Source organism: Suillus subalutaceus, assembly GCF_016647625.1.
Source record: "Suillus subalutaceus strain FC151 chromosome Unknown DFJ58scaffold_230, whole genome shotgun sequence".
Classification (NCBI taxonomy): domain Eukaryota; kingdom Fungi; phylum Basidiomycota; class Agaricomycetes; order Boletales; family Suillaceae; genus Suillus; species Suillus subalutaceus.
The window spans coordinates 37,230-64,407 of record NW_024540479.1 but is presented as its reverse complement, the minus strand read 5'-3'; the positions used below and the strand labels follow the sequence as shown (position 1 = coordinate 64,407).

The following is a 27,178-nucleotide window of genomic DNA, read 5'->3' as shown; positions in this document are numbered from 1 at the left end:
GTCAATGACAGAAAGTATGGAAACGAACGTACTGTGCGGGAGCGCGCCTCATTTGATCAGACCCGAAGGCGACTCTATATGAATGTGAGGGACCGATGTCGCCTGCATACGACGAGAGGGATTGTTGTTGGTAGAGGACATTGTAGTGGTGAACGGGTATTACACTACAGAGCAATAACTGGCCATTATATAGGGACTCAGCCCCCCCGCAAATGGTCCTTTTCTGGAACAGCGCCCAAAGCAACTATAGGATCTCACCAAACCTCGGCAAAATCTTGAGAGACGCCCAAGACGCCTGCCTTCACAAGGTTCTGGCGAGATGTGTTGAGATCTGACAGATCTGGCCATCCGTCTAGGTACCGAGATATCAGCGCAGTCGTTGAATTCGGAAAATGCCAAACTTGACTTCTTTTCGTGCCATCGCACTTGTAGCTTGGTTGTAACCCACAAGTTATGCGGGTTCAATCACCATCGCGAGTGGGAGAAATGAACGGCCCAAAGGCGCCTTGTCTGTCTACATGGAATTTCCCTGGATAGCCTCATACTCTCGAACATGTCATGAGCCAGCCAACCAGCCAAACGGCTGTGCTTTCTGAAGAGAAATTCAGAGTAGATGATTGGGAGTTTGAGGGAGGAAAACGGTAACACAGCCACTATACTCATCCACAATTTCACATAGGCCAACCACGAAATCTAGTCTAGGACTCTTCGCCTGCCACATTTCAAGATCATGAAAATCACCTTCAAGCAGCACCAATGCGTAACGACGAACACCTTGTATAAGCACAGTTCATCGGATTATTAACGCTCGTGGTATTACAAGAAGAACACCGCCTTTCTTATTCTGTCAATGCTGCATTGCCGCAGCATGGCCCGTGCCATGCCTTCTCTCCGATGATAGTGGAAAATCGATATTTAAGTATACTGCCATCTCACAGCCCCCGGATTTATTTCCAGTTTAATGTTACGTGGGTGGAAAATCAGACAGTGGCAGGGCACACTTATGATTTGCTTTAGAATAGTTCTTTGTTGCGCTCAAATCAGCCGCCGAAGCAACGCCAAACGATACCCAAAGTAGTCGCATATTGCCGCGACTTTGCAACGTGTACGTGGCGCTGACTCTCACATGTTCCTCACCCCTGCATGCACAGGCATGCATAGCGTCTATTTCTGTTTCACGATTCAAATTCACGCTTGCCAACGAACCCACATAACTACATAATATATGATCACAGGTCGGATGAATTCGGCGGGACAAGGATATCACAGCTTATTTCCCTAAAATCGGGGTACACTTCCATATTGCAATGGCCTTAGAAGGGGAAGTTCTCGTTTTGTAACAAGAACTATTACGTTTGGCTTGACCTGACTACAGCGGTTTTCCCCGCAGCGGAATACTCATAGTTGACCGAGGCTTTCCTCGCGTTCGGGTTCTGCATAATCCCATCACGCAGATCCCCGTTTCACTGTGTTAGGCCTATCCTCGCTGAAATAACACGTAGTATCCGTCTCTAAGCTGCTCGAAATGTCGGTTTGGCAGGTCGAGGATATTGCCGCAATCGGACATCCGTCCACCTGCACCCCTTGCCATCGGTTTGCAAAAGTCGAACGGGACTTAACCCACTCGCCGGCTACTTGATCTTTATGTAAATGAATGATCACGCGAGATCTTCTGGTTATTGTCTTCGTTCTGGTCACTAGCCCAAGCGATTACCGACGTCCATAAACGCAGATTCGGCCTGATAGCTCGCTTTTGCCCACACTTGGTACGGCCATGAGAAGGGATCTCATTTCCGAAGTTTTCCGATGCACTGGCATAATGTGGAGATTGGTCAAATAGAGATTCGGGACTTTATCAAACATGGCCCAAGATGTGGGCTACCATTGGCATTCATGGGCGTAGAGCTTCAGTGATAGACGTAAGGTGGCCAATTGCCATGAGGTTTGGGGATATAATTTGATCCTCGTGGTTTGTGGAGTTTCGAAGTCATCAACCTGGCCAAGGTACCTGACAGCCACACCAGGGGGCGCGAGAAGGGGCAGTCCAAGCCCGGATCTGCTTTGCGAATGACTTCATCTCATGCAGTGATCGGGGACAATGCGAGTCTATGCACACGGGTTTATATGGGGTTCCACTAATTTGCATAACGTCCAAATAACGTCTTTGCACTTTCTAGTGTGCCGACTAATGGAGCAGAGGAAGGCTCTTATCCCATGGTAGTCCCAATGGTAGTTACAAATTACATATTTAGGCAGAGATGGGTAGTCGTCGGAGCGCTCATCACGCTCGAGGGCTATCAGTTAGAAGATCCTGATGCGGTTCTAGCGTGTGGAAATGACTGGATTGAGGACAGTTGGCCAGGTCCGGAAATCAGTCTAGTTACCGATTGGTACAAACGAAAACTGAACAAACTCTCAATCTTCCTCGTCACTCCCGTAGTCCGCCACTCCCAGCCCTGAAATCAATGGTTTCGGAGGTATTGTCTTTGGACTTACGACAGCTAACGAGACGCCGTTCCGCCTCCTTATTTCGGCGAAGTACTTGAGACCTTCCATTGTATCGGCAGACAGACCAAGGGGCTGAGGTGGTGGCTCTGACGTCGCTTCTTGTGGCGGTGGCAGCTCAATCCGCCGCCGTTTTGGCTTTGGGTCGCCAGTCTCGCCAGATTCCTGGTCCTCCACCACTTCTCCTTCGTCGTCCACTATATCCCCATCCTCTAATGCACGGACGGCCCATGGCATCAACAATACGAGGGTCCATCCGCGCCTTGATAGCTTCCTGCCCGATCTCCTCCAGCCGCCGCTTTTCCGCCACCTTCTGCACCGGATTGGGATCCTCGGTGGCCCATCGAACGTTCAAGATTTCATCATTGTCAAGGTTGGCACGCCATGGCCTCTTTTGCAAACTGTGCACCGAACTCCGACACATAAGTCACGAACGCGACGCTACGGTACTGTAGCACGCGGACTGCAGGAGGGGACGCAGTTTAGATACCGTTTCTTGAGAAGCTTCTAATAACGTACTGCGTTCAATTTCGCCCCACTCTTTGAAGTGTCTTGTAACAATATCTTCTGTCTCCGGACCTGGACCGGTCTCCTTGATTCGACCGACGTATAGCGTTCGATTTTGTCGGTTGAAACTACCAACACCACCCATGTCATCTCTGTAGTCCGAGAATTTGTCTCGAGCAAAACAATCTTTACTCGAATCAGGTAATGCGTTATCAGGGTCGGGAAGAGTGTGAAGGTAGTCGCACTCCCATCCATACGGGCAGCACCCACGAGCAAAGAACAGAAACAATAACGAATACCAGTCGTGTTGGCTCGAGTCAGGCCTGAGTCCTTCTTGATGTTGCACCGAGTTTGCGATTTTACTTTGCTATAACAGAGTCAGACATTGAACTGAGAGATAAATATGCATTAAACTCACTTGGAGTAGTTGTCTTCCCGGTCACCTCCAGCCCATTTGTTGTACCAGATATCTGCAATTACGCTCGTAAAGAGTCCTCGGTGATAAACATCATTGACACCTACTATATTCCTTCCCCGTCTGAGGGGTCTCCTTTCTTTCCATCTCCCGCTTTCACTTGCTTCCGCGCAGGCTTGAGCTTTTTTACTGGCTTTGATTTTGCCACTACTATTGTCGTTTCGTCGGTGCTCATGATGAAGAACTTGGCTAACGGAACCTGACTAAGCATCTGATTGGTCGAGAGGCTTCACTCGCTTACTAAGCTTAGACTATCATTGTCAGCAATGCCGCGGACAGTCACAGTCCAACTTGAGTGTCAGTCAGCCTCCAGGAGGGCCGCTGAGCCCTGGCCTTGGTATATTGTTTGGCCATTCCACATACGCCTCATAGCCATCGCCGCCGTTATCTCACCGACCCTGTTTCCAATGTCGTTTGACTAACGACTCCATATCCATGTGTTCGCGAATCTCCACTAGTATAACTTCTGAACTCTAAGAAGGCGACACCGCGGCGGTATGTACGTGTCAATATTTGCTCGATCCATGGATTCCGGAATCTAATTAATAGTTCTATGTACAGCCCGCAGCATCGCTACAAAGGGAAATTAGCCGACTCTTTGCGTCACTTTTCGGATTGGTAGAACGGTTGAACGTTAAACTCTGTGGGTCCAATATTTCTCCGTAACAGATGTTCTCGAATAATGGAGGCAGTCCAGACGGTATCCTGGCAGCGATGAGATGTGCACCTTCTGAATGCAGTGGCCTTCCATTGCAATATGCGAACATTGCAAATTTGATGTCCTCTAAGCGTTGGCTAAGCGCCTGGTGCGCGTGTATGAATCATCCGATCTGATGTAGGTCCAGCTGGTCTAACCCCTGGTCGGGTCGCTCAAGCGCATATCACGGTCGGCCGAGGAGCTTCAGTTCTGAGAAGAGGACCGCAGTTCGACCTTCCAGAACTAAAAATTCGTCGTTCAGACCATCCACGGTTTGCTATAGACGGATCGCTCGCGCATCCTAATATTCTGACGTGAACGTCCCGACACCGCAGTCGCCACAACTTCAGCACTGTCACTGGCAGCACCCCATCAACAATTGCACGCGAACATGTACGCGGAAACCTACGTGCTAGAGTTCAAGCGGAAGTCCGCGGGATTTGCAAATTATCCGGACTGTCCAGGTCGTAATGTTTCGATGAAACTACATAATTATTGTTCCACAAGTGATCTAGCTAAGCCTGATCGCAGAAGTACGTCCCACCCATCTTGGTCTGTTGGTCGCCTTGGCAAAAGGATAACTCAAAGGTGCCGGGAGATATGGTTGCTACGTACATGTCGTACATCCATCATGCCACCGGCCGTACAAGCGTATCGGTATCATATCCGTGAAACTTTAGTGCAGTGCAGTACGGGGCCCGGGCCCCTAAATCTCTTCAAACTGGCTATATCTGTTTATCATATCTTCGTAGGACTTATTTCACGCCAACTTAAATCGATGGAGATAATGTGACGTACTACGGACACCCACGTTTTGGAAAATTTAACGACTGGATCAAAGTTTCGGATGCACGATTCAGCCAAAGTCATAACTAGATACTGAGATAAGACGTTGGAGTGGTGTATCCGCGACTGCGTGCCTGCGTGTCACGAGCAAGGCAAACAGTGGCGAAGAGCACTCACTACGCTACGACCGAAAGCCCGAAGAACACTGAGTGGCTGGCGAAACTACGCTGCTACTCCGTCCCTCACCTACGGGTTCCCCACTCCAACGTCCGCAGTTAGGATTGAAGGTCGATCCGTTTAGAATGAGTTCTGTACCGCATCGCGGAGTAAGATCGCCTGAACTTTAACTCTATTCCCCGGGAGCACAGCACAAGGTTAGGAGCACAGCGTGGGGGTTAGCGTGAGGCGTAGCGCACGGGTCAGAGCGAGGCAGGCATAGAGATCAGGAGGTAGGGACTTTGAAGTATATCCACGCCGCACGCATGACATGTCGTAGACAAGCCACTCATCAACACACAACAACAGGTTTCCCTTCAGAGAGCTAGAATTGGCGGTACCGTATATGGTTGTCATGGCTGTTTTTACCATGTAGTATTCGCAGTACCCTAGTAGCAGAACGGGATCAGTAGTCCCTGTTCCATTGCTTACTTGAAGCTCTCTTACATAGGTCGAGCGCGCGCCAGTGGGTAGGATCTAATTGAAGCATTTTGCGAGAATCTCGCAAGGGACCAATTGCATGTCATATCATTGGTTGCCTGTGAATATTCTCATGAGACGTCCGACGGAACTTGAGATAGCGTCAATAAAATGGGGTTTCGATTGAGTACATGATCCGTGTCAGTTGGTTGGACACAACGGTCTGGGCCAAAGGCCCAAAGCACGGTGCACGATGGCTGTGCCGCATCCCCTTTCGGGACAAAGACCGTAGCTTAAGACTTGTCCCATAGCAGAAAATTCTACCACAGAATAGCCCCAACGATAGAACGAAAGAGCAATACACAGCAGAAATGGATACATCATAAATTCACTAGCGTGGTTGGTATCAAGTTCGTGAGTGTGTACGTATACAAACATCAGAAACGGAATATAGAAATGCAACTAGTACGGTACATGAGATGAGCACGGTCAGACATGAGAAAGCACGATGTGAGAAAGTGAGCATGAGAAGACGATAACGAAGAAGGGATAGTAAGACGACAATATGACCAGTGAGAAACCAAAACAGAGCAGTAGATCAAACCGCTTGAGTACAAGAGTACATATGGTCAGCCCCGCAGAAAAGTATTTGTAACACGTCCGAAAATCGTGAAAAGACATACGTGTGCATTGAAACATATGAGGGGAGGCACAAACGGGGCCCTAAGCCCACTGTCCACTCCCCCACCAACGTTTTTCTGAACCGCGCACGGCCCACTCAGCAACACCAGCCGTCGACGCAACATACAGGAAACCTCCTGTCGGGTCGAAGCACGTCCCTGCAATATCCACATCTTCATGCTCTGCCACCGTTCCTGCACGTTCGACTTCTCCTTCCTCCCCATGCGTTCGTCGCGGAGTGCGCCGATAGGGGTGGAATGAAGGTATCATGGGGTGGTACGGAGGGGTTGCAGGGCGATACGGCGGACTTGCGGGACGGTATGTTTGGGAAGAGAGAGGCGATGGGCTGACGGGCCGATACGGGCTTGAGGGGCGGTACGAGTTCATTGGAGGTGGCGAGCCCCCACGTGACAAGCAGTCCACCTCGAGCTCATCAAGGTCCATGGTATCGCCCTCATCACTGCCACCTATCCGATCTGACATCCTAGAGGGCGATGCGTTCATCCATGACGTCCGGGGCGGTGCACCGCGCTGAGGTTATCACGAACATGCTATCATCGCGGCGTGCGGCACGTGCACTCAGTCGGCCTCCTGAATGTCTAAGTGCGGGAGGGGCGGGTGTATGAGCAGGAGGAGTTTGGCTGCAAGAGATGTTGGGCACTCGGATGATTTCTTCAGTTTCGAATGTTCGAGCGTCGAGAACGTGCAGGAGGTTAGTGTGCTGTATAAATTATCATGATCACCTTGAGTATAAAACGGCGATACTCCGAACTCATGCACACCTCAGTATACGTCATCACCTCGTGTCCTGTCCGCCCGCCAACTCCGCCGCACCCGAACTTGACGCTTCGCGCGCCCCATCCTGGCGCACGTGAGGTTCTGCGTGTCCAGTCCCACGGGTCATCACTCATCCACTCGCTGTCACCACCGCCCCTCTCACGACTCGTATGCAGCACCTTTAACGGCTTTGTGCTCCGCACGTCCCAGATCGCGATGACTCCTTCTTGACAAGCAACAGCGAACTTAAGGCCGTCGGCGCTCCATGCGGTGCTAAAGGACGCTACGAGAGAGTTAGGATGGATGGAGATGGCGGACGGGATCTCTAATGTTGTGACGCGATTGAAGGTAAGCTGATCGTTGCCTGAAAGGGAGTGAAGGTAGATCCGAGGAGAGTCTCCGACTGAGAGTAAGGTGCGTCCGTCGGGCGAGATAGAGGCTGTACATATCCGCAGGGTTGAGTTAATTCCGAACACGGGAGATGATAACGTACAATGATTCACAGGCTCTTCGAGTGTGAGGGTCCCACAGCACCTAAGGTCCTGTGCCCAACGGACTCGGAGGGGTACGTCGTAGAGGCGAACTGTCCAGTCATTATTACTTACGACGAGCCGTGGTTCGTGAGAACTATTGAATGCGCGTGCAAGGAGGACGGAATTGTTGATGCTTCCATTGAGCCTGCGGGAGAACTGCCAGAGCGCACGGGTACGTGATGGACTGTGAAGCGAGAGGTGGATCTCGGTGTCCTGACCACCTGCTGCGAGAAGTGTGTGCGGGGAATCAGAAAGGTTTAGCGAAGAAAAGAGTGTTTGGGATAAATGTGAGATCGGCTAAGGGTTTTGGTGCCTAGGAGCCACGAATGAGAATCGTCCTGCGAACCTTACATCACATAAAGGCAAGGATAAATGAAAACGCACCAGGTCTGGAGCATGAAGGTCATGCTCCATAATGGAGTTCTTATGAACATAATTGACGATGCCAGCCTCGCGTGGACATATGATTAAATCTCGAAGTTGCCTGCAGAGCGGTTTAGTAGCGAGCAACTACGAAAGGATAAAAGCGTACACATGGCCGATGGTAACGTCTGCTGGTGCGATGACACTTGGAGTCGCCGACACCAGCAACGACGAGGTACGAGCCATAACTAGGAGTGCTAGCCTTTACAATGGCAACTTGAAGATCCTGCGTGTGACGTTGAGAACATCGACTTACTGGTACTCCACAATGCGGCCCGGATCCTCTGAGCTACCACGTGACTCAACTTTCCTCCTCAGACTCGATCACCGTCAAGTGTGGTTGACATGCCATGTACCCCTTCAACGAACGTGGAGCTACCCAAAAGAATATCATACCTCCCTTAATGCGAATAAATACATCACTTTTGTGGACGAGCATTGTTCAGTGAGTCCTCCTCACCAACTGCGTTGACACAGAGATTGGCTTTACGTCGTCTAGGACACGTCGTACTAGTAGCATTGCTGGGGAGGGCTTTGGAATGAGATGAAATACAAGTGTGAAAGAAATTTATTAGCTGCTTCGGAAACGAACAAGTTGTCATGAACGTAATCCCTTTTTCGCTTGAGCACTTCGAACAATAATTAAAATACTCATGGCCTCTTTGCATCGTAACAGGAGACAGTGTGTGGGGTACCGCAGGTACTCTCACGAAGTTCCAACCATTCAGCTGTCCTGTTCATCTGCCAGGTCCTACAGTTTTTTGATCTGTTGAACTCTTCCGCTATGATTGCATGGTTTCTCAGCACTCCACCACCGCATGCATGAGCGGCTGTTGGTGGAAAGGCGAGAGTATTGTTACTGTTCTCACCGGAAGGCCTATGATACTATCCATCACCGTCTCGCCAGCGCAACAAGCCTCTTCTCAGAACATCCCCATAGCTTCCTCGGATGCAGTAATATCTCGATTTGCGCCATACTGGCTGAAATCCAGGATATTAATTTCCTTCCTAACCACTTCGCTTCTTTGTATATCATGCCATATACTGTGCCTTGCCACGTCCTGTTGGAGTACAAGTCCGCGCATAACAGTATCTGGCAGTCACCTCAGACTGCACTTTGATGCACTAGCTCTTCCAGGCTACTTCAGAATTGTTGACAAAGCGTCCCTTTCATCTTCCACTTGTACTTGCGAGGAGGCAAATTTAAGTGTAAACAGAAATAATATGTCCGTCTGCGTAATGCAGAAAGGTACAGTGTCCGAGTCACCGTGGGGAACACCCCAGTTCAGGTTTGGATCTGTGCGAATAAACAATTCGCTGATCCCATGGAACGACGAAAGAATATGAAGTCCAAGTCCAAGCAAAAAGTCCGTTCCTTGAGCCGCGTATAGTTAAAAGGCTTGAATAGGCTATGCGCGGCCTATGACCTAGACCTGTGCCACTCGCTGTATTGCAACCTTCGTAATCGATTTCTTTTATTTTGTTCTCTTTACTGCTTCTGTTTACTCGTGGAGCTCGACAAACAAAAGGGTTGGCGAGAGTCGGGTGAACTGTTCGGACTCAGTATACAGGAACCACCATTCGACTGGAAAGCACTGACTTCGGCCCCCCTTCCCCAGTCTCAGATCAGGAGATCAAGTCTTCTGGAACTGCTGTCATGAGGGCGCCACGCCGCCACTCGACACGATGTGCAAATATGCGGGTGGATACGGAACACCTGCCGTCGTCGGCCGATGGATCGTGCACCAGGGTGCTGGTCCAGCTAGCACCGGTTGACCACCAACTACTAGAGGATGGCGGTAGCCAGCGGCGAGGTCAAGCGTAAAACGTGAGTGCTGCTCGAAGACTAAAGAAGTAAACATATTCCGATTGGCAACTGAACAGTGTCGAGGCGATCAAATATAATCAGGATTCAGCACCAACGCTTTGGCAAATGGCACCCCGCTCCATCAGAATATTTGGAAAACATCTTTTATCATTCAATTGATGAGTTGCGACTTGTGGAAGGTATACTCACAAATAACTCAGGGAGAGGTGGCTCACGGTGAGGTTGGGGAGGGATACAAAAAAGATCATAGGCAGTGAGCTAAGGGTTTTCATACAGTGAGACTCGGATATTATACTTGATCGCATGCACGCTGCACAAGGTGACACTTATAACTTGTGCCAGCAGGATTCTAAGCTTCAAGATCATGTTGGAGTCAGTAGCAGGCAAGGGCACCAGGAGCGAGCTCGTTCAACCCTCGTTGACGTCGGCCCAAATACGAGCGCAATGTGTCGCCATCGGCCGAAGCCTCTCGACGGAATGTCAAAACTATATGTTTGTTATTCCTAGTCTACTTGTATGACGAAAGAACGAGTCCTGTCGTTGCAACACCAGACACTGAGATAATATATTCTCTACCTAGCCTCTCAGTCTCATCGCGTGCGCTCGCCTCCAGTTTCCAGTCCTCAGATATCAATGACATAATAAACGAGCTCATAGCTGTATTGATTCTTGAATACGTTCGGTCTCCCTTAGCTGTCACACAGCGACATCCTCGGTCGGATGATGCGATATCCAGGAACTGTTAGGGTGTTGCATTCTTTGGGATCAGTAATCCAGAACCAATTTACGCCTGTATCATTTCGTGAACAACGTGGTACTGCCTAGCTGGGCCTGTGTCGCCTAGTCACGGAACGCCACAGACTGCAATCGGAATCTGATAGATCTGATGGACGTCATGCGCAGTAAGTCGCTCGGGATACTTGACAGTTGCAGAGTTGGAGCCGATGATATGGCGTGGGCGCGCAAGATATGATCAAAGGGACGGGCGGGCGGTAATAGATGTACTCATATTTCAAGTGCAGAATTCGCGACAGTAAGAACTAGATCGTGAAGCTTTGAAGAACTGTCAGCCAAGTTGTCGCCGTGGCCGCACATCTCACAACAGTTCGACACTGCCGTCAGCAAGTTGATTTACGAAATGAGGGGTTGTCCGTTTCGCCCAGCTTCGTCTAATGCAAAAACATTGAATTTAAGGTGCTGGGACCGAGCACGGGCTGTTGACCGACCATGTCATGTATCGGGATATACATAGCTGAACATCGCATTCTGCTGTCGATATCAACCGAAATGCGATGTGAACGTTAAACTGCAAATGATGGGAATGAAAGGTGGTTGAATGAGGAGTGAGCGGAATGTACGGTCCGGGTGAAGAGACAAAGCAACCACAAAGACAAAGAATGCCAGCTAGACCTGCGCGTGGTGCCGGCTCCTTCCGAGCACTCAAAACCGGCGATATCCAGGTGTCGATCATGATACCATGCTTGACTTTGATTGCGCACAAAGGATCATCATTTTCCACGCCTACTCCTTTGTCTACTGATCTCATCACGCACATCCTGGAGAACATCAAAGGGAAATTGTATTTGGAACGAAAGCTACAACGTTTTGTAAACAAAGGGACGTGGACGTCCGATACTAGTAAGTGCACAAAGCAAAGGGTTGATAAGCACGCTCTGAATCTTCGCCTTTGACACTCACCCACAATATTTAAGATGAATTTTATCCGTGAACTCCTTGGTAGCGGTACGCCCGTCACCTTTCTCCCCTTTTCCGGCAGTCGTTATAGAATCGCACGTTCGACGCTAGAGTTCGTGGTGAATTACAGTGTCTGCTCCTATCGAGGACTGACTTACTGCTGAATCCCATCACCCTGTCCTCGTCCTCATCCTCTTCTGACTCTCCCTCTTCCCAATTTTCACCGCTCGCGTCAAATGAGGAGGCGGCTGGTGGGCGCGGTTCTGGATTCAACTGAAAAAAACCAGTCTCTTCTCCTGGTTAGCTCTTTATCTTCCTATAAATGTAGTTAGTTATTCATTCTGTTCATAGGAGAAATTAACCCACCTCTAGCTCGAGGATGCCCGGGCACTTGCTCCTGTGCTTGACCCACAGTCCAGGATAGTACCTGGAGCGTTTGTCAAGGCTGATGGCCTTCTGACATCCGCGACACCTGACGGATGTGGGTTGCACATCCTCGGTGTACTCATCGTTCTCGAGCTCCTGTTTTCTCTGGTCCTCCTTTCTCCGCTTTCTACCGCCCGCGACGACTTCATCATCACGATTGCCGTTGTCGATGCCCAGGCTCTCATGAACGACCTGCGGAGGGCTTAGCACGTATTGTGCGTCGTGCGTGTCGGAACGCGGAGGTGAATCGGCGAGTACATAAAGCCCGCCCTTACAGACCAGCGAGTGGTCATTCAGAAGGCGACTGACCGTGGGCCAGTCGGTGTCAACGGCATAAACGAAAACGACTGGACACCTGTACCTGCCGCAGTTTAGCGTGTGGGTTTTGGGGGCTGTTTTGTTTTTGTCGTTGCATTGACTGGCGACGCAGTCATTGTCTGATGGTTGCATGGCAGCTAGGGGAGTGGCGGTTGATTTTTGCATTTGTCTTGCTGGGGGAGATGTCCTTTCAGATGTAGATGAGGAATTTGTTGTAGTGGCGCGAAGTTTTTCCTTTCTTTTAAGGCCCTTCTCGGAGTTGTATTGTTCGCCCTCAAATACACGTGGTATTTTTTTTCATTCCGATTTCTGTCCATTGAGGTAACGTACCCTATGTCGGACAGTACTAACTAGTCCGCAACACCTGGACTCGCAAATACTCCAGCGTGGGGGTATACGCGCAGTCCATTGGGTGACTAATCTCTCCGTGGCGTGAAGTGTAAGTGCGCCAAGTACACATGGTATTCCAAGGCGGACAACCACTCTCATGAAAGTCATTCATAGAAGGCTAATGTGGTATCTAATTTTCTTGTCACTCCTAGATGAGTTGACGATCCCAAGGCTTCCCAAGTTGCAGGGTACATTTCTCGTCATGAAAGTGAACTCCGCCTGACATGATCGTTCCAGAAAAACCATCAGAAGTCAAGACAGTATATCTACTCTGGCCGCCGCCAGGACAAACTCTGGATTTTCCCACATGTTTGGAACTTCTTTAGGCCTACAATAGGGATGGTGAAGACACTTAGTCATGATGGTGCCTTTCTTGCGGGCGGTCACCGGTCAGTTCTGCTGTCGTCTTCTTGTCCAGTAACTTTACATGCACGATGCCAGATTCCGCACGCATAACCTAGTTCCCCTCAACTGGCGGTTGGGCTCAGATCCAGGCATATAAGATGCAGCAGGTTCGGTGACCATGCTTCCGTTCAAGCCACTTATTGATTCGCACAGTTCAATCTAGAGTCAGCCCTGGTTGCAAAAGGCATCTCGCCCCCACCTTTGCTGAAATCCTATGATGAAGAACGACTTCCAGTCATACAAAAGATCCTCGTCGAATTGAACAATAAATTTTCATGCCCTCATCAGCTCTATGCTTTGTATTGACCATCCTTAGAGCTTAATTGTTTTGAACACGCGATCTTACTCTCGACTTACAAGCGATGGTGAACTTAAAGAACCTTGCTTATAGCGAGAGTACTTGGGTCTGTGGAGGTCCGTCCTTCAACACAACATCTATCTTCAAGTCCCACAGACGAAATACCTCGTCGTTCGAGCTAGCGATGATCGTTCATCCGTCATTTATCGGGGGAAACTGCGACTGCCCTTATGCGTCTTTCATGGCCTTTGGATTCTCGGCACTGACGGGGACATGTCACATGTACCAATGTCACTGGAGCAGGCGAAGAGGAATGTACTGGGTCGGCCGCAGAGGAGTGGCGAATGGGTGACTGCTGCAGCGAGGTCAGGAGGTTTTTTTTCCATCGCGTCTCGTTCTGCATCAGTGTATATTCATGTGTAACGATACCTATAACTCAATTGACATGTTTCAATAACTCATACGGTGCTTCTAGGGATCCGAGCTCCATATGGTGCGCCATCCTAGGTAATTGATCCCTTCCCTCCTTCGCCTCCTTCCAGCGCTCAATTCTTGCTAACCAAGTCTCTCAACACCGTCCCAGTGGTGCAATAGTGAATCTAGACGAAAGAAGAAGGGAGAAACACCAATAATTGAAAGTACGCACTCGCACTTAACATCTACCCAGCAGTTCGACCCAGTACTGGTGTGACTATGCGCTGCTCGGTGGCTGGTACTGGCTTTGTTTGTATTCAAGGTTACCATTCAAAATGACATGCAACGCCAATTATACGCTACAATCATCTCCATTTCGCTTGACTTCCTTCTATTTTCATTCAATTGAGGTTGCATTCATGAAGCTGCGTTCTTTGAATTTTCCTGAATTGTCCTCCGTGGTTTGTACGTTTCGATAGACTACTTGCAAAGTGGGAGGTTTTGTGTTCAATGCAAAAAACTCAGTGGGTTTATTAGTTGTGGGAAAGAGGATCACGCGCAGTATCTACTCTTACCAACCGAGAAGATAAGAATTCTCTATCTAAAAACCATTGGTATAGTATTCTCTAGGATAAAGAGAAGGATTTAGGTTGCATCTCGAGATTCTCCGAAAAAGCTGGTGCAAAAACAAGAGGAAGGGACACATTCCCGGTGGAAGTCTCTTCAATGGGATGAGCTGTATTGTACAGTTCGCGGTGCATGCGTGTCGCTAGTATTCCGTGTATCACGAACTGTAATCTACGAGACAGTCAGTCAATATGTCCAGTCCAAGAAATAGCCCCTTACTCTGGTACTGCGTCTATGTACGATGCCTACGATTAGACCTTGAGTTTGACGTTGGATTCATATTGTTGTAAACACGCACGGGAAGAATGACCACGACGACCACAACTGCGGTGGAAAATACTGGTCCGCCACGAATGTTAGTGTCAATTTATGAAGAATGGTGTTTCACTCACCAAGCCCACAGGCAAAGTAAAATATGTTATGTTTGACCAGAACCCGCACAAGAGGCATATCGTTTCCATGTTGTCTATAATACTTCCACGAGTGGTATAACATGAGACTGAGGATTTCTACGAAATATTTAACGCGACAATGTAAAAATACCGTGAAACCTACCTATTTCTGCGACGACGAGCAAAGCGTAGGCTAAGATGATGATGTGACCCCGCGTGCCGTCATAGCAACTTGTGACTTTTGGAATAGGTGACTGCACGACTATACCGCATCGCTTGTGAACCACCAAATAAGCGAACAGGAGGAAACTCACCTGTGGAGGAAGAGTTGGATAATGCAAGAGCCACCGTCACTGGGACCAGGAAGAGCTATACGTTGGGCTATTGACAAAACATTTCACTTACGGAAGACTGACATACCACAAGGTTGCCACACATTGTTAGCCATCTGCCTCCCATTACTGCCCAAACCCTCCACAGAAAGAGTGCTGTAGGATGTTGGAACCATGGCCAGCCACCAACATAATGGATAGAAAAGGATACTGACATTCTGCACAGAACAGTATGATTCCTCCAACATCTGATAGGGGTGTCAGTTACAGAAGTATTCGTTTCACAAGGGGATCACACTCACATACGCTGAATGCAAGCAAAGTTGTGCAGGACTGAGATTTTTGAATTGAAAATTTAAGAGCGACATGAAGGGACAGCAATGCACCTTAATAGAAAGTCCAGGCTGTAAAAGTCCTGAAAACAGGTAAGATTCTACTCGCTTTAAGCGGCATATTTTTGAACATACGAAACATATCGGTAATAACCAATGCAAATTGTAAGTACCGGCAGGCAAGATAGATCAATTTGGGTATTCGCCATGGAGCGTACAGCATGAATGCGACCTTTGTATGTCACTTGTCAGGCTCTGGGCACTGTCATGACATTGGGCTAGGTGAAAACATACATCTTTATCGAGGGTGAGAGCAAAGTCATAAACCTAATAGCGAAATAATCAATTTCCTTGGTCGACTTGACAGGTCGCCGACTGAGTTGGTACCTACCCAAAGACATGCTACAGCGACTCAGACGAAAGTTCAGCACGAACGCTGCTGCATAACAATCATTGGTAGCACGCACTGGAAGCATACTATATAGTGCACGTAAACAGTCAGTTCGTTGAATGCCATGCTACCGTGATTGATTCTGATCATCACTCACGACGGTGTACTGCAGTATAATGCCGATACTAATATCAGCTTGGTCAAACAAACAGGACCATGATAGCAAATGGCTGACTGGGTCTAAATATTGTAGTTATGTGTTGTAGGTAAGATATCGAAGATTGTTGCGATGCTCTACTAGATATTGCTTTAAATAACCTTCTCATTTGTTCATCAGTTCTCTGATGCTGCGCGCTGATCTCAGTAGTTCTATATTTACCACCTGTGACTCCCACTTAACAACGGTAATTGTAGGTGATGACACATGGGTATCGCACCTATAGGACGAGGGGACGAGCCTCCTTCAATATTGTTCGAATAAAGAGGGACTTTATATAGCGGTAGTGTAGTGTATGGCACTAGGACAGAGTACCGCCGGCATGTCGACAATAATGTGACGTGTTCCTGGCACCGGCTAATAATATCCGAACCTTCCATCACCACTTGGTTAAGACCAGTGAAGATGAACCTCCGAGGAATCCATCCATCGGTGAATGTCAAAGTGTGTTTCGATAGAAAAAACCTTGTGGTCGGCAGGTTTCGAGCCTGCGCAAGTCCGACACAAACAAATTTCAATTCCGTTGCAGTGACCACGTTGGCCAAGGCGAAGTTGAAATGGACCTCCGAGGAAATGTCTATCAGTGAATCTTCAAGGTGTGTTTTGAGAGAAAAAAAACCTCGTCGGCAGGTTTTGAACCTGCACTGGTAGTGTGAGTCCAAGAGACAGATTTCGATTCCGTTGCAGTAACCACTTTGGCCAGGGCGAAGTTGAGATGAGCCTTTGAGGAATTGTCCATTAGTGAATCCTCAATGAAGGGGTGTTCGGATGGAAAAAAAAACTCATTGGCAGGTTTTGAGCCTGCACTGGTACAGTCCAAGAGACATGTGTTGGAGTAACCACTTCAGTCAGGGCGAAGTCGCTCCGAGGAATTGGGCGTGTTCCGATAGAAAAATCATCTGTTGTTCGGCAGGTTTCGAACCTGCGTAGTCCAAGAGAAACGGATTTTGATTCCGTTGTGGTAACCACTTTGGCCAGGACGAAGTTGAGATGGGCCTCTGAGGAACTGTCCATCAGTGACTAGTGAATCTTCAAGGCGTGTTCGGAAGGGAAAAAACTCATTGGCAGCTTTTGAACCTGCACTCGTACAGTCCCTTGAAGAGACAGATTTTGATCAACCACTTCAGTCAGGGCGAAGTCGCTCTGAGGAATCACGCGTGTTCCGATAGAAAAAGAACCCTGTTGTTCGGCAGGTTTCGAACCTACGTACTATAGTCCAAGAGAAACAGATTTTGATTCCGTTTGTGATAACCACTCTGGCGTAACGTCGGACCAAATACGAGCTCAATGTGTTGCCATCGGCCGAAGCCTCTCGACGGAATGTCAAAACTATATGTTCGTTATTCCTAGTCTACCTGTATGATGAAAGAACGAGTCCTGTCGTTGCAACACCAGACACAGATAATATATTCTCTACCTAGTCTCTCACTCTCATCGCGTACGCTCGCCTCCAGTTTCCAGTCCTCAGATATCGATGTCATGATAAACCAGCTTATAGCTGTATTGAATACGTTCGGTCTGTAGACAGCGACACCCTCAGTCGGATGATGCGATATCCGGGAGCTGTTAAGGTGTTGCATTTTGTGGGATCAGTAATCCAGAACCAATTTACGCCTGTATCATTTCGTGAACAACGTGGTACTGCCTAGCTGGGCCCGTCGTCAACATCTTCCCGGTCACGGAACGCCGCAGACTGCAATCGGATTCTGATATATTTGATGGACTGGCAACGTGCTGGGACCGAGCAGGGGCTGTTGAATGACTATGCCATGTATCAAGATATAGATAGCTGGACATCGCATTCTGCTGTCGATATGATATCAACCGAAATGCGATGTGAACGTTAAACTGCAAATGATGGGAATGAAAGGTGGTTGAATGAGGAGTGAGCGGAATGTACGGTCCGGGTGAAGAGACAAAGCAACCACAAAGACAAAGAATGCCAGCTAGACCTGCGCGTGGTGCCGGCTCCTTCCGAGCACTCAAAACCCGGCGATATCCAGGTGTCAATCATGATACCATGCTTGACTTTGATTGCGCACAAAGGACCATCATCTCCCACGCCTACTCGTTTGTCTAGTGATCTCATCACGGAAATCCTGGAGAACATCAAAGGGAAATTGTATTTGGAACGAGTTTTGTAAACAAAGGGACGTGGACGTCCGATACTAGTAAGTGCACAAAACAAAGGGTTGACAAGCACGCTCTGAATCTTCGCCTTTGACACTCACCCATATTATTTAAAATAAAAAATTATCCGTGAATTCCTTCGTAGCGCCATACCGGTACGCCCATCACCTTCACCTTTCTCCCCTTTCCCGGCAGTCGTTATAGAATCGCACGTTCGACGCTAGAGTTCGTGATGAATCACAGTATCTGCTCCCATCGAGGACTGACCTACTGCTGAATCCCATCACCCTGTCCTCGTCCTCGTCCTCATCCTCATCCTCTTCTGACTCTCCCCTCTTCCCAATTTTTCACCGCTCGCGTCAAATGAGGAGGCGGCTGGTGGGCGCGGTTCTGGATTTAACTGAAAAAACCAGTCTCTTCTCCTGGTTAGCGCTTTATCTTCCTATAAATTTAGTTAGTTACTCATTCCGTTCGTAGGATAGATTAACTCACCTCTAGCTCGAGGATGCCAGGGCACTTGCCTCCTGTGCTTGACCCACAGTCCAGGATAGTACCTGGAGCGTTTGTCAAGGCTGATGGCCTTCTGACATCCGCGACACCTGACGGATGTGGGTTGCACATCCTCGGTGTACTCATCGTTCTCGAGCTCCTGTTTTCTCTGGTCCTCCTTTCTCCGCCTTACTCTACCGCCCGCGACGACTTCATCATCGCGGTAGCCGTTATTGATGCCCGAGCTCTCAGGAATGACCTGCGGAGGGCTTAGCACGTATTGTGCGTCGTGTGCGTCGGAACGCGGAGGTGAATCGGCGAGTACATAAAGCCCGCCCTTACAGACCAGCGAGTGGTCATTCAGAAGGCGACTGACCGTGGGCCAGTCGGTGTCAAACGGCATAAGCGAAAACGGCTTGACACCTGGACCTGCCACAATTTAGTGTGTGGGTTTGGGGCGGTCGTTTGGTTTATGTTGTTGCGTTGACTGGCGACGCAGTCGTTGTCTGATGATTGCACGGCGGCTGAGGGGACTGGCGGTTGATTTTTGCATTTGTTTTGCTGGGGGAAGTGTCCTTTCAGATGTAGATGAGGAATTTGTTGTAGTGGCGTGAAGTTTTTCCTTCTTTTAAGACCCCTTCTCGGAGTTGTATTGTTCGCTCTCAAATACACGTGGAATTTTTTTTTCATTCCGATTTCTGTCCATTGAGGTAATGTACCCTATGTCGGACAGTACTAACTGGTCTGCAACACCTGGACTCGCAGATACTCCAGCGTGGGGGTATACACGCAGTCCATTGGGTGACTAATCTCTCCGTGGCGTGAAGTGTAAGTGCGCCAAGTATACATGGTATTCCAAGGCGGACAATCACTCTCATGAAAGTCATTCATAGAAGGCTAGTGTGCTATCTAATTCTCTTGTCACTCTCCTAGATGAGTTGACGATCCCAAGGCTTCCCAAGTTGCAGGGTACATTTCTCGTCATGAAAGTGAACTCCGCCTGACATGATCGTTCCAGAAAAACCATCAGAAGTCAAGACAGTATATCTACTCTGGCCGCCGCCAGGACAAACTCTGGATTTTCCCACATGTTTGGAACTTCTTTAGGCCTACAATAGGGATGGTGAAGACACTAGTCATGATGGTGCCTTTCTTGCGGGCGGTCACCGGTCAGTTCTGCTGTCGTCTTCTTGTCCAGTAACTTTACATGCACGATGCCAGATTCCGCACGCATAACCTAGTTCTCCCCAACTGGCGGGCAGGGCTTGGATTCAGGCATACAAGATGCAGCAGGTTCGGTGACCATGCTTCTGTTCAAGCGACTTATTGATTCACACAGTTCAATCTAGAGTCAGCCCTGGTTGCAAAAGGCATCTCGCCCCCACCTTTGCTGAAATCCTATGATGAAGAACGACTTCCAGTCATATTTTCATCGAATTGAACAAAAAAATTTCATGCCCCCATCAGCTCTATGCTTTGTATTGACCATCCTTAGAGCTTAATTGTTTTGAACACGCGATTTTACTCTCGACTTGTAAGCGATGGCGAACTTAAAAAACCTTGCTTATAGCGAGAGTGCTTACGAGTATCTTGTTGCTGTAGATCGTGGTCCAAATCAATCGCTTTTGATCTTCTCGATCCCGTTCGGCACATTGTTATGCTATTTATCAGCGCTAGCAATCCGGAAGGTGTTTCAAGTATCTAACATTCCGGACAGCACTCCTGCCAAGACCAGCAGAGGACACCGATCATTTATCTACGCCCACCCCAGACTTTAGTTGCAATAAATCTGCGTTTAATCACCATGGTTGATGTGTAGATTCAGCGTACAAGGTTATGAACATCCAACATTCACCAAGACGCTCAGTCAACTGTGCCTTGTTTGTCCCTTCAATAGGCGGCAGGGCTTGGTTCGCAAGGTAATGCTCGTAATTCATGGCGAGTTTCCCCGCAGCCTTCTTGATCTCGTCTGGATTTTGGCACGGTCTGCTTGTGCAGTGTTCACGGTCTGTTCACAAGCAGCGACGTTGAACACAGTAGCTTACGTGCGATATGGCATGATCCTCGTTAGTGACTTCACCTGACGCCGTTGGTTGACAGGGTCAAGTGATGCTGTGTCCGTCGTATCTCAGCCTGCTTCGCATGAACGAGTTTCGCGTTGACCTTTCTATTGATATCTCCGTCCAGTTGCCCGGGTCTTGCTGCGGCAATCGAACGTATGTTCTGCCCCGCATCAACATAAAACAGGAGCGCACGCAAACTGCACATATCAGAATGATATGACTCGGTCTGCCACTTTCAATTCTCCTACCTTTAGCTTTCGAATCATCTTCGGTAGCTTTGGAAGAGCCAACGACCGAAGGAGTGTTCATCGATGAGAGGCTGTGGAGGTTACATCATCTGCCTGACTGTCAGACTCACTCTGTCCTAAGCTTGCGCTCGTTCTTCTGGTCTCCAGCTCCATCGATGTTTCATTCGGTGGTGAATCTCGACAGTTTTGGTTAGTCCGTCGAGAATTTAGGTTGGCACGTACACATCTCAGGGATATACCTTATGTTTCTGAGACGATCCGCGCGAGGCGTGAAGGTGAATTATATCTCATGGACAGACTATCACATATAAAGGAGGTTTCGGCACAATGACTGGGTCTGATTAAAAGGAGCTCTGAGGATCGATACACTGCAAAAATGTGGTCAGCAGGTTTCGAACCGACTGCAAGAGAAACAGATTTGGATTCTGTTGTGAGAACCACTTGGTCAAGACCAGTTAAGATGAGCCCCGGAGGAATCCATCCACGAGTGAACGTCAAAGTGTGTTGTGATAGAAAAAAACCGTGTCGTCGGCAGGTTTCGAGCTTGCGCAAGTCCGACACAAACAGATTTCGATTCTGTCACTTTGGCCAGGCGGAGGTGAAATGAAGCTCCGAGGAAATGTCCATCAGTGAATCTTCAAGGCGTATTCTGAGAGAAAAACACCTCGTTGGCAGGTTTCAGGCTGCACTCGTACGGTCCAAGAGACAGATTTCGATTCTGTGACAGTAACCACTTTGGCCAGGCGAAGTTGAAATGAGCCTACGAGGAAATGTCTATTAGTGAATCCTCAAGGTGTGTTCTGAGAGAAAAAAACCTCGTCGGCAGGTTTTGAACCTGCACTGGTAGTGTCAATCCAAGAGACAGATTTCGATTCCGTTGTAGTAACCGCTGTGGCCAGGGCGAAGTTAGGATGAGCCTCTGAGGAACTGTCCATCAGTGAATCTTCAAGGTGTGTTCTGAGAGAAAAAAACCTCGTCGGCAGGTTTTGAACCTGCACTGGTAGTGTCAATCCAAGAGACAGATTTCGATTCCGTTGCAGTAACCACTTTGGCCAGGGCGAAGTTGAGATAAGCCTCTGAGGAACTGTCCATCAGTGGATCCTCAAGGCGTGTTCGGACGGGGGCAGGTTTTGAACCTGCACTGGTACAGATTTTGATTATGTTGCAGTGACCACTTCAGTCAGGGCGAAGTCGCTCCGAGGAATGGGCGTGTCCCGACAGAAAAAAAAACATGCTGTTCGGCAGGTTTCGAACCTGCATAGTCCAAGAGAAACGGATTTTGATTCCGTTGTGGTAACCACTTTGGCGAGGACGAAGTTGAAATGAGCCTCTGAGGAACTGTCCATCAGTGAATCCTCAAGGCGTGTTCGGATGGAAAAAAAAACTCATTGGTAGGTTTTAAACCTGCACTGGTACAGATTTTGATTATGTTGCAGTGACCACTTCAGTCAGGGGCCCAGGGCGAAGTCGCTCCGAGGAATCAGGCGTATTCCGATAGAAAAAAAACCCTATTGTTCGGCAGGTTTCGAACCTGCGTAGTCCGAGAGAAACGGATTTTGATTCCGTTGTGGTAACCACTTTGGCGAGGACGAAGTTGAGATGGACCTCCGAGGAATTGTCCATGAGTGAATTTGCAAGGCGTGTTCCGATAGAAAAAGAACCCTGTTATTCGGCAGGTTTCGAACCTGCATATTCCAAGATCTAGAAACGGATTTTGATTCCGTTGTGGTAACCACTTTGCCGAGGACGAAGTTGAGATGAACCTCCGAGGAACTGTCCATGAATGAATCTTCGCGAAGTACAAGAGAAACAAATTTTGATTTTGTTGTGTTAACCACTGGGGCCAGGACGCTTGATTGCCAAGTTTAGAGTCCTCAACTTGACTACGATTTTTGGCCTATGTCACGGGTGTAACAGAGCGCGGCTGTCCGGCTTTCCATCACAAGGCAAGCATATGAAACCAGCCCCTAGAGGTACTTGCTTGTATTGTTACTAGTCACTGCTCCTGACCGCAGACCGACATCATGCTGAACGCCGAGGCCTGAGGATGCACAGCTAGTAAGTTCTGGCGGGTTTCAATCACCTATTGAAATAAGCGGCATGCACATACTGATGCTACATTGACCAAGTGTGATGCATAGACAATAGTCCGCGCTACATATACAGTAAAAAAAGTAAATAAAAAAATGTAATCGAGCACACAAGTACTTATGAGCGAGCTGCTCTCGGAGCCTCTGTGATGTAGCCATCCTGCTCCTCATTCGAGATATCTTCAAGCGTTCTCTGCTTCGTCTCGGGAATGAGAAGCGTGGAGAAGACACCAGTCAACATAAACAGAGCCAAGATCTCCATACTATGAAACCAAATTTAGCTTCTGAACACGGGTCCGAGAATGTTCAGGCTGCTCACATGTGTTGCACGAATGCATTTGTGCCGCCGATGTTGATAAGCTGAGCAAAGCCGACCTGGGAAATGATAGCGCCGAGCTTGCCAGTAGCGGCAGAGATACCGAAGGCTGTCGAACGGTAACGAGTGGGGAAAGCCTCTCCGGGAATAACGAAAGTGGTGGTATTGGGGCCAAAGTTTTGGAAGAAGTTGGTGACGCAGTAAAGGAACACAAACGCGTTCTTGCTTGAGGGAGAGGCGTCCAATTTATCATAAGCGAAACCTGCACAGTAATCGTCAGTCTCATACGTAATCGTAGTGGTGAGATGTACAGACCCATAATGATGAAAAGACCCGTGAGTACAGAGAAACCCATCAGTTGAATGGGCTTGCGGCCCCATGAATCGATAAGAAAGAAAGATGCATAATATCCTGGAATCAAGCCCGCCACGGAGAGGATGAGATTCCCCACACAAGTGTTGTACAAGTTCTGGTAAACATAAAGTGGGGAGGTTTTGTCACCGGTGGGACTGCCAAAGTTGATTGCAGTCAAGATGATGGAGCTGTTTAAGCCAAGGCCGTAGTAAGCGATCTGGATGTGAAGATTAATTTGCGACCTCAAAAGAGCTAAATTTGGACTTACATCGAGAGCGAACCAGGAGTAGGAAGTGCCGATCAAGACTTTCAAGTTTTTCCACTGGCTGAAGTATGCAGCAAAATCTGCGCGGGTTGCCTTCGGGGCTGAGGCATGCTGCACGGGAAGATCTTCGTCCGTGGAGTGATGTTTTGGATTCATGACGTCGGTGATATCTGCAGTAGCCTGTGCGACATTGCGCTCGATATCCATTGTAAAACGAGGAGTTTCAGGGATAGTGAGACGGAAGTAAAGTGCAAAAACACCGGGGATGCATCCAAGACCAATGACGAGACGCCACATATAATCGACAGGGACGACGCAAGGGAAAGGGGAATTGAGGATTTCATCCTTATATGCTTGGACGACAATGATACCGATGATGGCGCAAGCTGGGCTCAGGATGGATTAATGAAATGATTGGAGTAGAAAAATAAGGACTGACCAAATTGACCCCATCCTTGTGCAGAGAAGACAGCAGTCATGAGACGACCACGTGAACGTGTAGCGGCGAATTCTGAGGAAATAATTGCGCTGAGAGGGTAATCACCACCAACACCGACACCCATCTATAGACAGAGAGTTAAGGTAGAGTCGTTGGAGAAGTTGGCTGGACTTACAACGAAACGCCAGACAACAATGACACCGATAACGCTCACTGCTGGGGCCTGGCCTGCGAGGGCCTGAGCGAAAGTGGCAATAATCATGATCATGAGCTCAACACCGTCTAAGAAAGATTGATTAATGAAGGTGGATAGGTTGAAGAAGAAATAAGACTGACACATCCTTTTGCGGCCCACGACATCTGCGAGCCATCCGAAAAGTAGTTGACCAACCAAGTTACCAACAGGAGTTGCTACCTTGATACCCAAAGATTGGTTGGTGTTGAGTTGATTACCTTTGTATAAGTTAAGACAACACGATCGGAGAGAAGGGGCAGGATGCTTACTTGTGTGACCATATACGTAGCCCAACATTGTGGCGGCGATGTTGATAGCAAATATATCGTAGCTGGGGATAGGTGAGCGGAAGTAACTACCATACGGTATAGAAACTTACGCGTCGGTGAAGAAACCTACACTAGCGACCAAGCAAACCTTGACATGGAACCACCTAGGAGTGAAATAAGATTTTTTGGAGAATTTAAGATATTGTGAAACTTACGAGAAGGGTGCATTGTCAATTACTTCGAGAGCAGCGCGGCGGCGCTCATCAAGGGTTACGGTAACCTGCTCCTTCTCATGGTACGAACCATGGCTGGATTGTTGGTCAGGAATTGTAGCCATCGGGAGTTAGGGAGGATAAGGACCCTGAGATTATGGGGAAAGGCTGCAGCTGATACCCGCCTGCCTAAATATTGACATTTATACTGTACCGCATGGATGATGTTCACTGGATTCTCAGGCCTAGAAGGGTGATCGTATCCGCCCCGCCTTTGTAAGGTTTATGTGGACAGCGCCATATCCTTGGGGGGACACGTTCGTACGTCTGTAGCCAATCATTGTTCTCATGGAGGATCCAGGTACACCATCATTGGTGTCGTGACTTGACGTGAGGTTTATTTATGTAAGGCCGTGCGAGAACCTCCGAGCGGGCGCCTGCAACAAGTTGGTATGTCTCCGGCCGGATGTCAGTAAAACGTTTGCTTGGGATCAAACTAGCACTGCAGTTGACAAGGACAACCGCAGTGCACTGGAATACCTACAGCTTCTGGAACCCGACTCGGATGTGGTACTTCTGTTACAGTACTTTGTCTGTCAGGCCTTCAAAGAAGGAACAACATTCCCAGACTCCCACGAGGAGCAACACCTAACTTTTCTCTGTACATCCAATGACCTTACAGCCATTTGCAGATCTACGCCAGGCCGGAGGAAAAAAAAAACATACATTCAGCAATTAAGCTTGATTTATAATCAAGTCAGACCGCAAACTTTCAACTTCCAACGGTCGACCGGTCAATGTCAATGCGATACATTCGGAAGACGTATCGGGAGACTGGCGAAGTCATGAGGACACCAGTTTGTGCAGGTCAAACCCGCATCCTCCACAGGTGAGCTATTGCCTATTCTCAGTGTCAATTATGTGATTTCCCAGTTCCTTCCTTGAGGCGTGTATTGAGCCACAACCAGATATTCCTCACTAAAATGCAACATCAACTGCGGAAGATTTGTGGTATCGAGGTTTCGATTGTAACAATTTCAAGAACCATACGTAGGCGAGGATTTACACGGAAGAAGGTCATCACCCGTTTATATATATGATTCAATACAGAACTGTCTAGGTCACACGCCCTGTCCGTTCGACCGAACTTCAACGATTCTCCGTTCCAAGAACTGTGACATGTACATTTATCTGATCCCCGTCCGTGTTTCCTTCGTCTCCTTTCTTTGGAAAGGTGCGTATTTATTCGCTGTTTTGCGTACCTCATATCGTTTAATGGCCGATCTTAGCGCTCCATATGTCACCGTGGTCAGCGATTATCCTGCCAGGCGTGGTTTTTCTTTCCCGATGTCCACTTTCTGATTTGCCCATCTCTGTCGTCATACAGGGAGCTCACCAACTTCCTGCAAACTTTGTCCCCAAGAGCGTACTCATCCAGAATCTGTCAAATCCCTTCTGTCGCTTACGCGCCGAGTTGGGCTGCACCCAATGAGGCTTTGTTTGCACGCTGTCTCCCTTTTATCAGACGTCCGTTGCCCTCTGTCCTCCTGTTTGTGCATCATCTCGGGCTACATTGAGATGCCTTATGGAGAGGTTGTTGCGGCTGTTCTGCTTCGTCCATATAGAGATCTCCTTGCTGACACAGACCCTATACTGATCCATGAACCAGATCATAGCACGATCCTTCAACCAGACGTAGCCCTCGAACCCGACCCGCGTCAGCCGTTGTCATGGGCTTCGCTAGCTCCGCCTGAGGCAGCAGTTTGATGCCTTGCAGGGAATTTTCGTGCGTGGCTTTTTCATCTGGTTTTGCGGCGAGCTGTGGTACACTTCATCTCCATTTGCTGGATTTGATCTTGGGTTTGAAAGTAGTCTTTCCCCCTTGTCTGAGTTCTTGCGTGGGCGATCAGCAGTTGCACTACGATAACCTACGTACTTGGTGTGTGGCACTATACCCTGTGTACTATTACTTGAACGCCAACA

General features: G+C 48.6%; 7 protein-coding genes across 7 annotated transcripts; 1 reads left to right on the top strand and 6 right to left on the bottom strand.

Moving 5' to 3' along the window:
* Window positions 1-2,057: 2,057 nt before the first annotated feature.
* DFJ58DRAFT_821341 (uncharacterized protein) lies at window positions 2,058-3,672 on the bottom strand. The gene is made up of 8 exons (XM_041392019.1): window positions 3,588-3,672; window positions 3,535-3,562; window positions 3,431-3,482; window positions 3,283-3,379; window positions 3,025-3,256; window positions 2,928-2,968; window positions 2,731-2,896; window positions 2,058-2,702 (listed from the first exon to the last, which is right to left on the bottom strand). The coding sequence occupies exons 1-8, from the start codon at window positions 3,660-3,662 to the stop codon at window positions 2,416-2,418; spliced, it is 978 nt and encodes a 325-aa protein (XP_041236289.1). The 5' UTR covers window positions 3,663-3,672; the 3' UTR covers window positions 2,058-2,415.
* A 2,302-nt stretch (window positions 3,673-5,974) lies between these two features.
* On the bottom strand, window positions 5,975-8,421 carry DFJ58DRAFT_821339 (WD40-repeat-containing domain protein). Its single transcript, XM_041392018.1, has 6 exons — window positions 8,130-8,421; window positions 7,982-8,081; window positions 7,558-7,894; window positions 7,070-7,503; window positions 6,836-7,008; window positions 5,975-6,771 (listed from the first exon to the last, which is right to left on the bottom strand). Exons 1-6 carry the CDS (start codon window positions 8,204-8,206, stop codon window positions 6,330-6,332), a joined length of 1,563 nt encoding a protein of 520 aa, XP_041236288.1. The 5' UTR covers window positions 8,207-8,421; the 3' UTR covers window positions 5,975-6,329.
* Window positions 8,422-8,652: 231 nt separating this feature from the next.
* On the top strand, window positions 8,653-9,521 carry DFJ58DRAFT_216738 (uncharacterized protein). The gene has a single exon (XM_041379293.1). The coding sequence runs from the start codon at window positions 8,813-8,815 to the stop codon at window positions 9,365-9,367; it is 555 nt and encodes a 184-aa protein (XP_041236287.1). The 5' UTR covers window positions 8,653-8,812; the 3' UTR covers window positions 9,368-9,521.
* Window positions 9,522-11,814: 2,293 nt separating this feature from the next.
* On the bottom strand, window positions 11,815-12,419 carry DFJ58DRAFT_710690 (uncharacterized protein; the record flags this gene model as incomplete). Its single annotated transcript, XM_041383824.1, has 2 exons — window positions 11,815-11,859; window positions 11,910-12,419. Coding segments are annotated over 2 exons (555 nt in total), but the record flags the coding sequence as incomplete, so codon positions are not given.
* A 2,001-nt stretch (window positions 12,420-14,420) lies between these two features.
* DFJ58DRAFT_917973 (uncharacterized protein) lies at window positions 14,421-16,095 on the bottom strand (the record flags this gene model as incomplete). The annotated part of the gene is made up of 15 exons (XM_041395562.1): window positions 16,026-16,095; window positions 15,945-15,954; window positions 15,869-15,888; window positions 15,772-15,804; window positions 15,613-15,709; window positions 15,532-15,560; window positions 15,448-15,478; window positions 15,361-15,393; window positions 15,234-15,301; window positions 15,128-15,182; window positions 14,977-15,075; window positions 14,814-14,930; window positions 14,720-14,760; window positions 14,641-14,666; window positions 14,421-14,592 (listed from the first exon to the last, which is right to left on the bottom strand). Exons 5-15 carry the CDS (start codon window positions 15,698-15,700, stop codon window positions 14,421-14,423), a joined length of 759 nt encoding a protein of 252 aa, XP_041236285.1. The 5' UTR covers window positions 15,701-15,709; window positions 15,772-15,804; window positions 15,869-15,888; window positions 15,945-15,954; window positions 16,026-16,095.
* Window positions 16,096-18,477: 2,382 nt separating this feature from the next.
* Window positions 18,478-19,248, bottom strand: DFJ58DRAFT_216630 (uncharacterized protein). The gene is made up of 2 exons (XM_041379292.1): window positions 18,708-19,248; window positions 18,478-18,657 (listed from the first exon to the last, which is right to left on the bottom strand). Exons 1-2 carry the CDS (start codon window positions 19,105-19,107, stop codon window positions 18,650-18,652), a joined length of 408 nt encoding a protein of 135 aa, XP_041236284.1. The 5' UTR covers window positions 19,108-19,248; the 3' UTR covers window positions 18,478-18,649.
* A 3,833-nt stretch (window positions 19,249-23,081) lies between these two features.
* DFJ58DRAFT_691489 (major facilitator superfamily domain-containing protein) lies at window positions 23,082-25,557 on the bottom strand. The gene is made up of 10 exons (XM_041383388.1): window positions 25,199-25,557; window positions 25,094-25,147; window positions 24,984-25,045; window positions 24,816-24,932; window positions 24,655-24,761; window positions 24,480-24,603; window positions 24,044-24,426; window positions 23,737-23,992; window positions 23,425-23,683; window positions 23,082-23,368 (listed from the first exon to the last, which is right to left on the bottom strand). Exons 1-10 carry the CDS (start codon window positions 25,318-25,320, stop codon window positions 23,224-23,226), a joined length of 1,629 nt encoding a protein of 542 aa, XP_041236283.1. The 5' UTR covers window positions 25,321-25,557; the 3' UTR covers window positions 23,082-23,223.
* Between the last annotated feature and the right edge of the window lie 1,621 nt (window positions 25,558-27,178).

Bases quoted from the DNA above. Each gene is read 5' to 3' on its own strand.
- DFJ58DRAFT_216738 (XM_041379293.1), top strand. From the start codon at position 8,813: ATGGTTTCTCAGCACTCCACCACCGCATGCATGAGCGGCTGTTGGTGG.
- DFJ58DRAFT_216630 (XM_041379292.1), bottom strand. From the start codon at position 19,107: ATGCCGTTTGACACCGACTGGCCCACGGTCAGTCGCCTTCTGAATGAC.
- DFJ58DRAFT_821339 (XM_041392018.1), bottom strand. From the start codon at position 8,206: ATGGCTCGTACCTCGTCGTTGCTGGTGTCGGCGACTCCAAGTGTCATC. The intron at 7,895-7,981 runs GTGCGTTTTCAT...CAAAACCCTTAG, and splicing joins ACCTTCATGCTCCAGACCTG to CCGATCTCACATTTATCCCA. The intron at 7,009-7,069 runs GTGTGCATGAGT...TAATTTATACAG, and splicing joins AGGTGATGACGTATACTGAG to CACACTAACCTCCTGCACGT.
- DFJ58DRAFT_691489 (XM_041383388.1), bottom strand. From the start codon at position 25,320: ATGGCTACAATTCCTGACCAACAATCCAGCCATGGTTCGTACCATGAG. The intron at 24,933-24,983 runs GTAAGCATCCTG...ACTTATACAAAG, and splicing joins CTACGTATATGGTCACACAA to GTAATCAACTCAACACCAAC. The intron at 23,684-23,736 runs GTCTGTACATCT...ATTACTGTGCAG, and splicing joins GGGTCTTTTCATCATTATGG to GTTTCGCTTATGATAAATTG.
- DFJ58DRAFT_821341 (XM_041392019.1), bottom strand. From the start codon at position 3,662: ATGAGCACCGACGAAACGACAATAGTAGTGGCAAAATCAAAGCCAGTA. The intron at 3,257-3,282 runs GTGGGTGCTGCC...TATGGATGGGAG, and splicing joins ATTGTTTCTGTTCTTTGCTC to TGCGACTACCTTCACACTCT. The intron at 2,897-2,927 runs GTGTCGGAGTTC...AGTTTGCAAAAG, and splicing joins GCGTCGCGTTCGTGACTTAT to AGGCCATGGCGTGCCAACCT.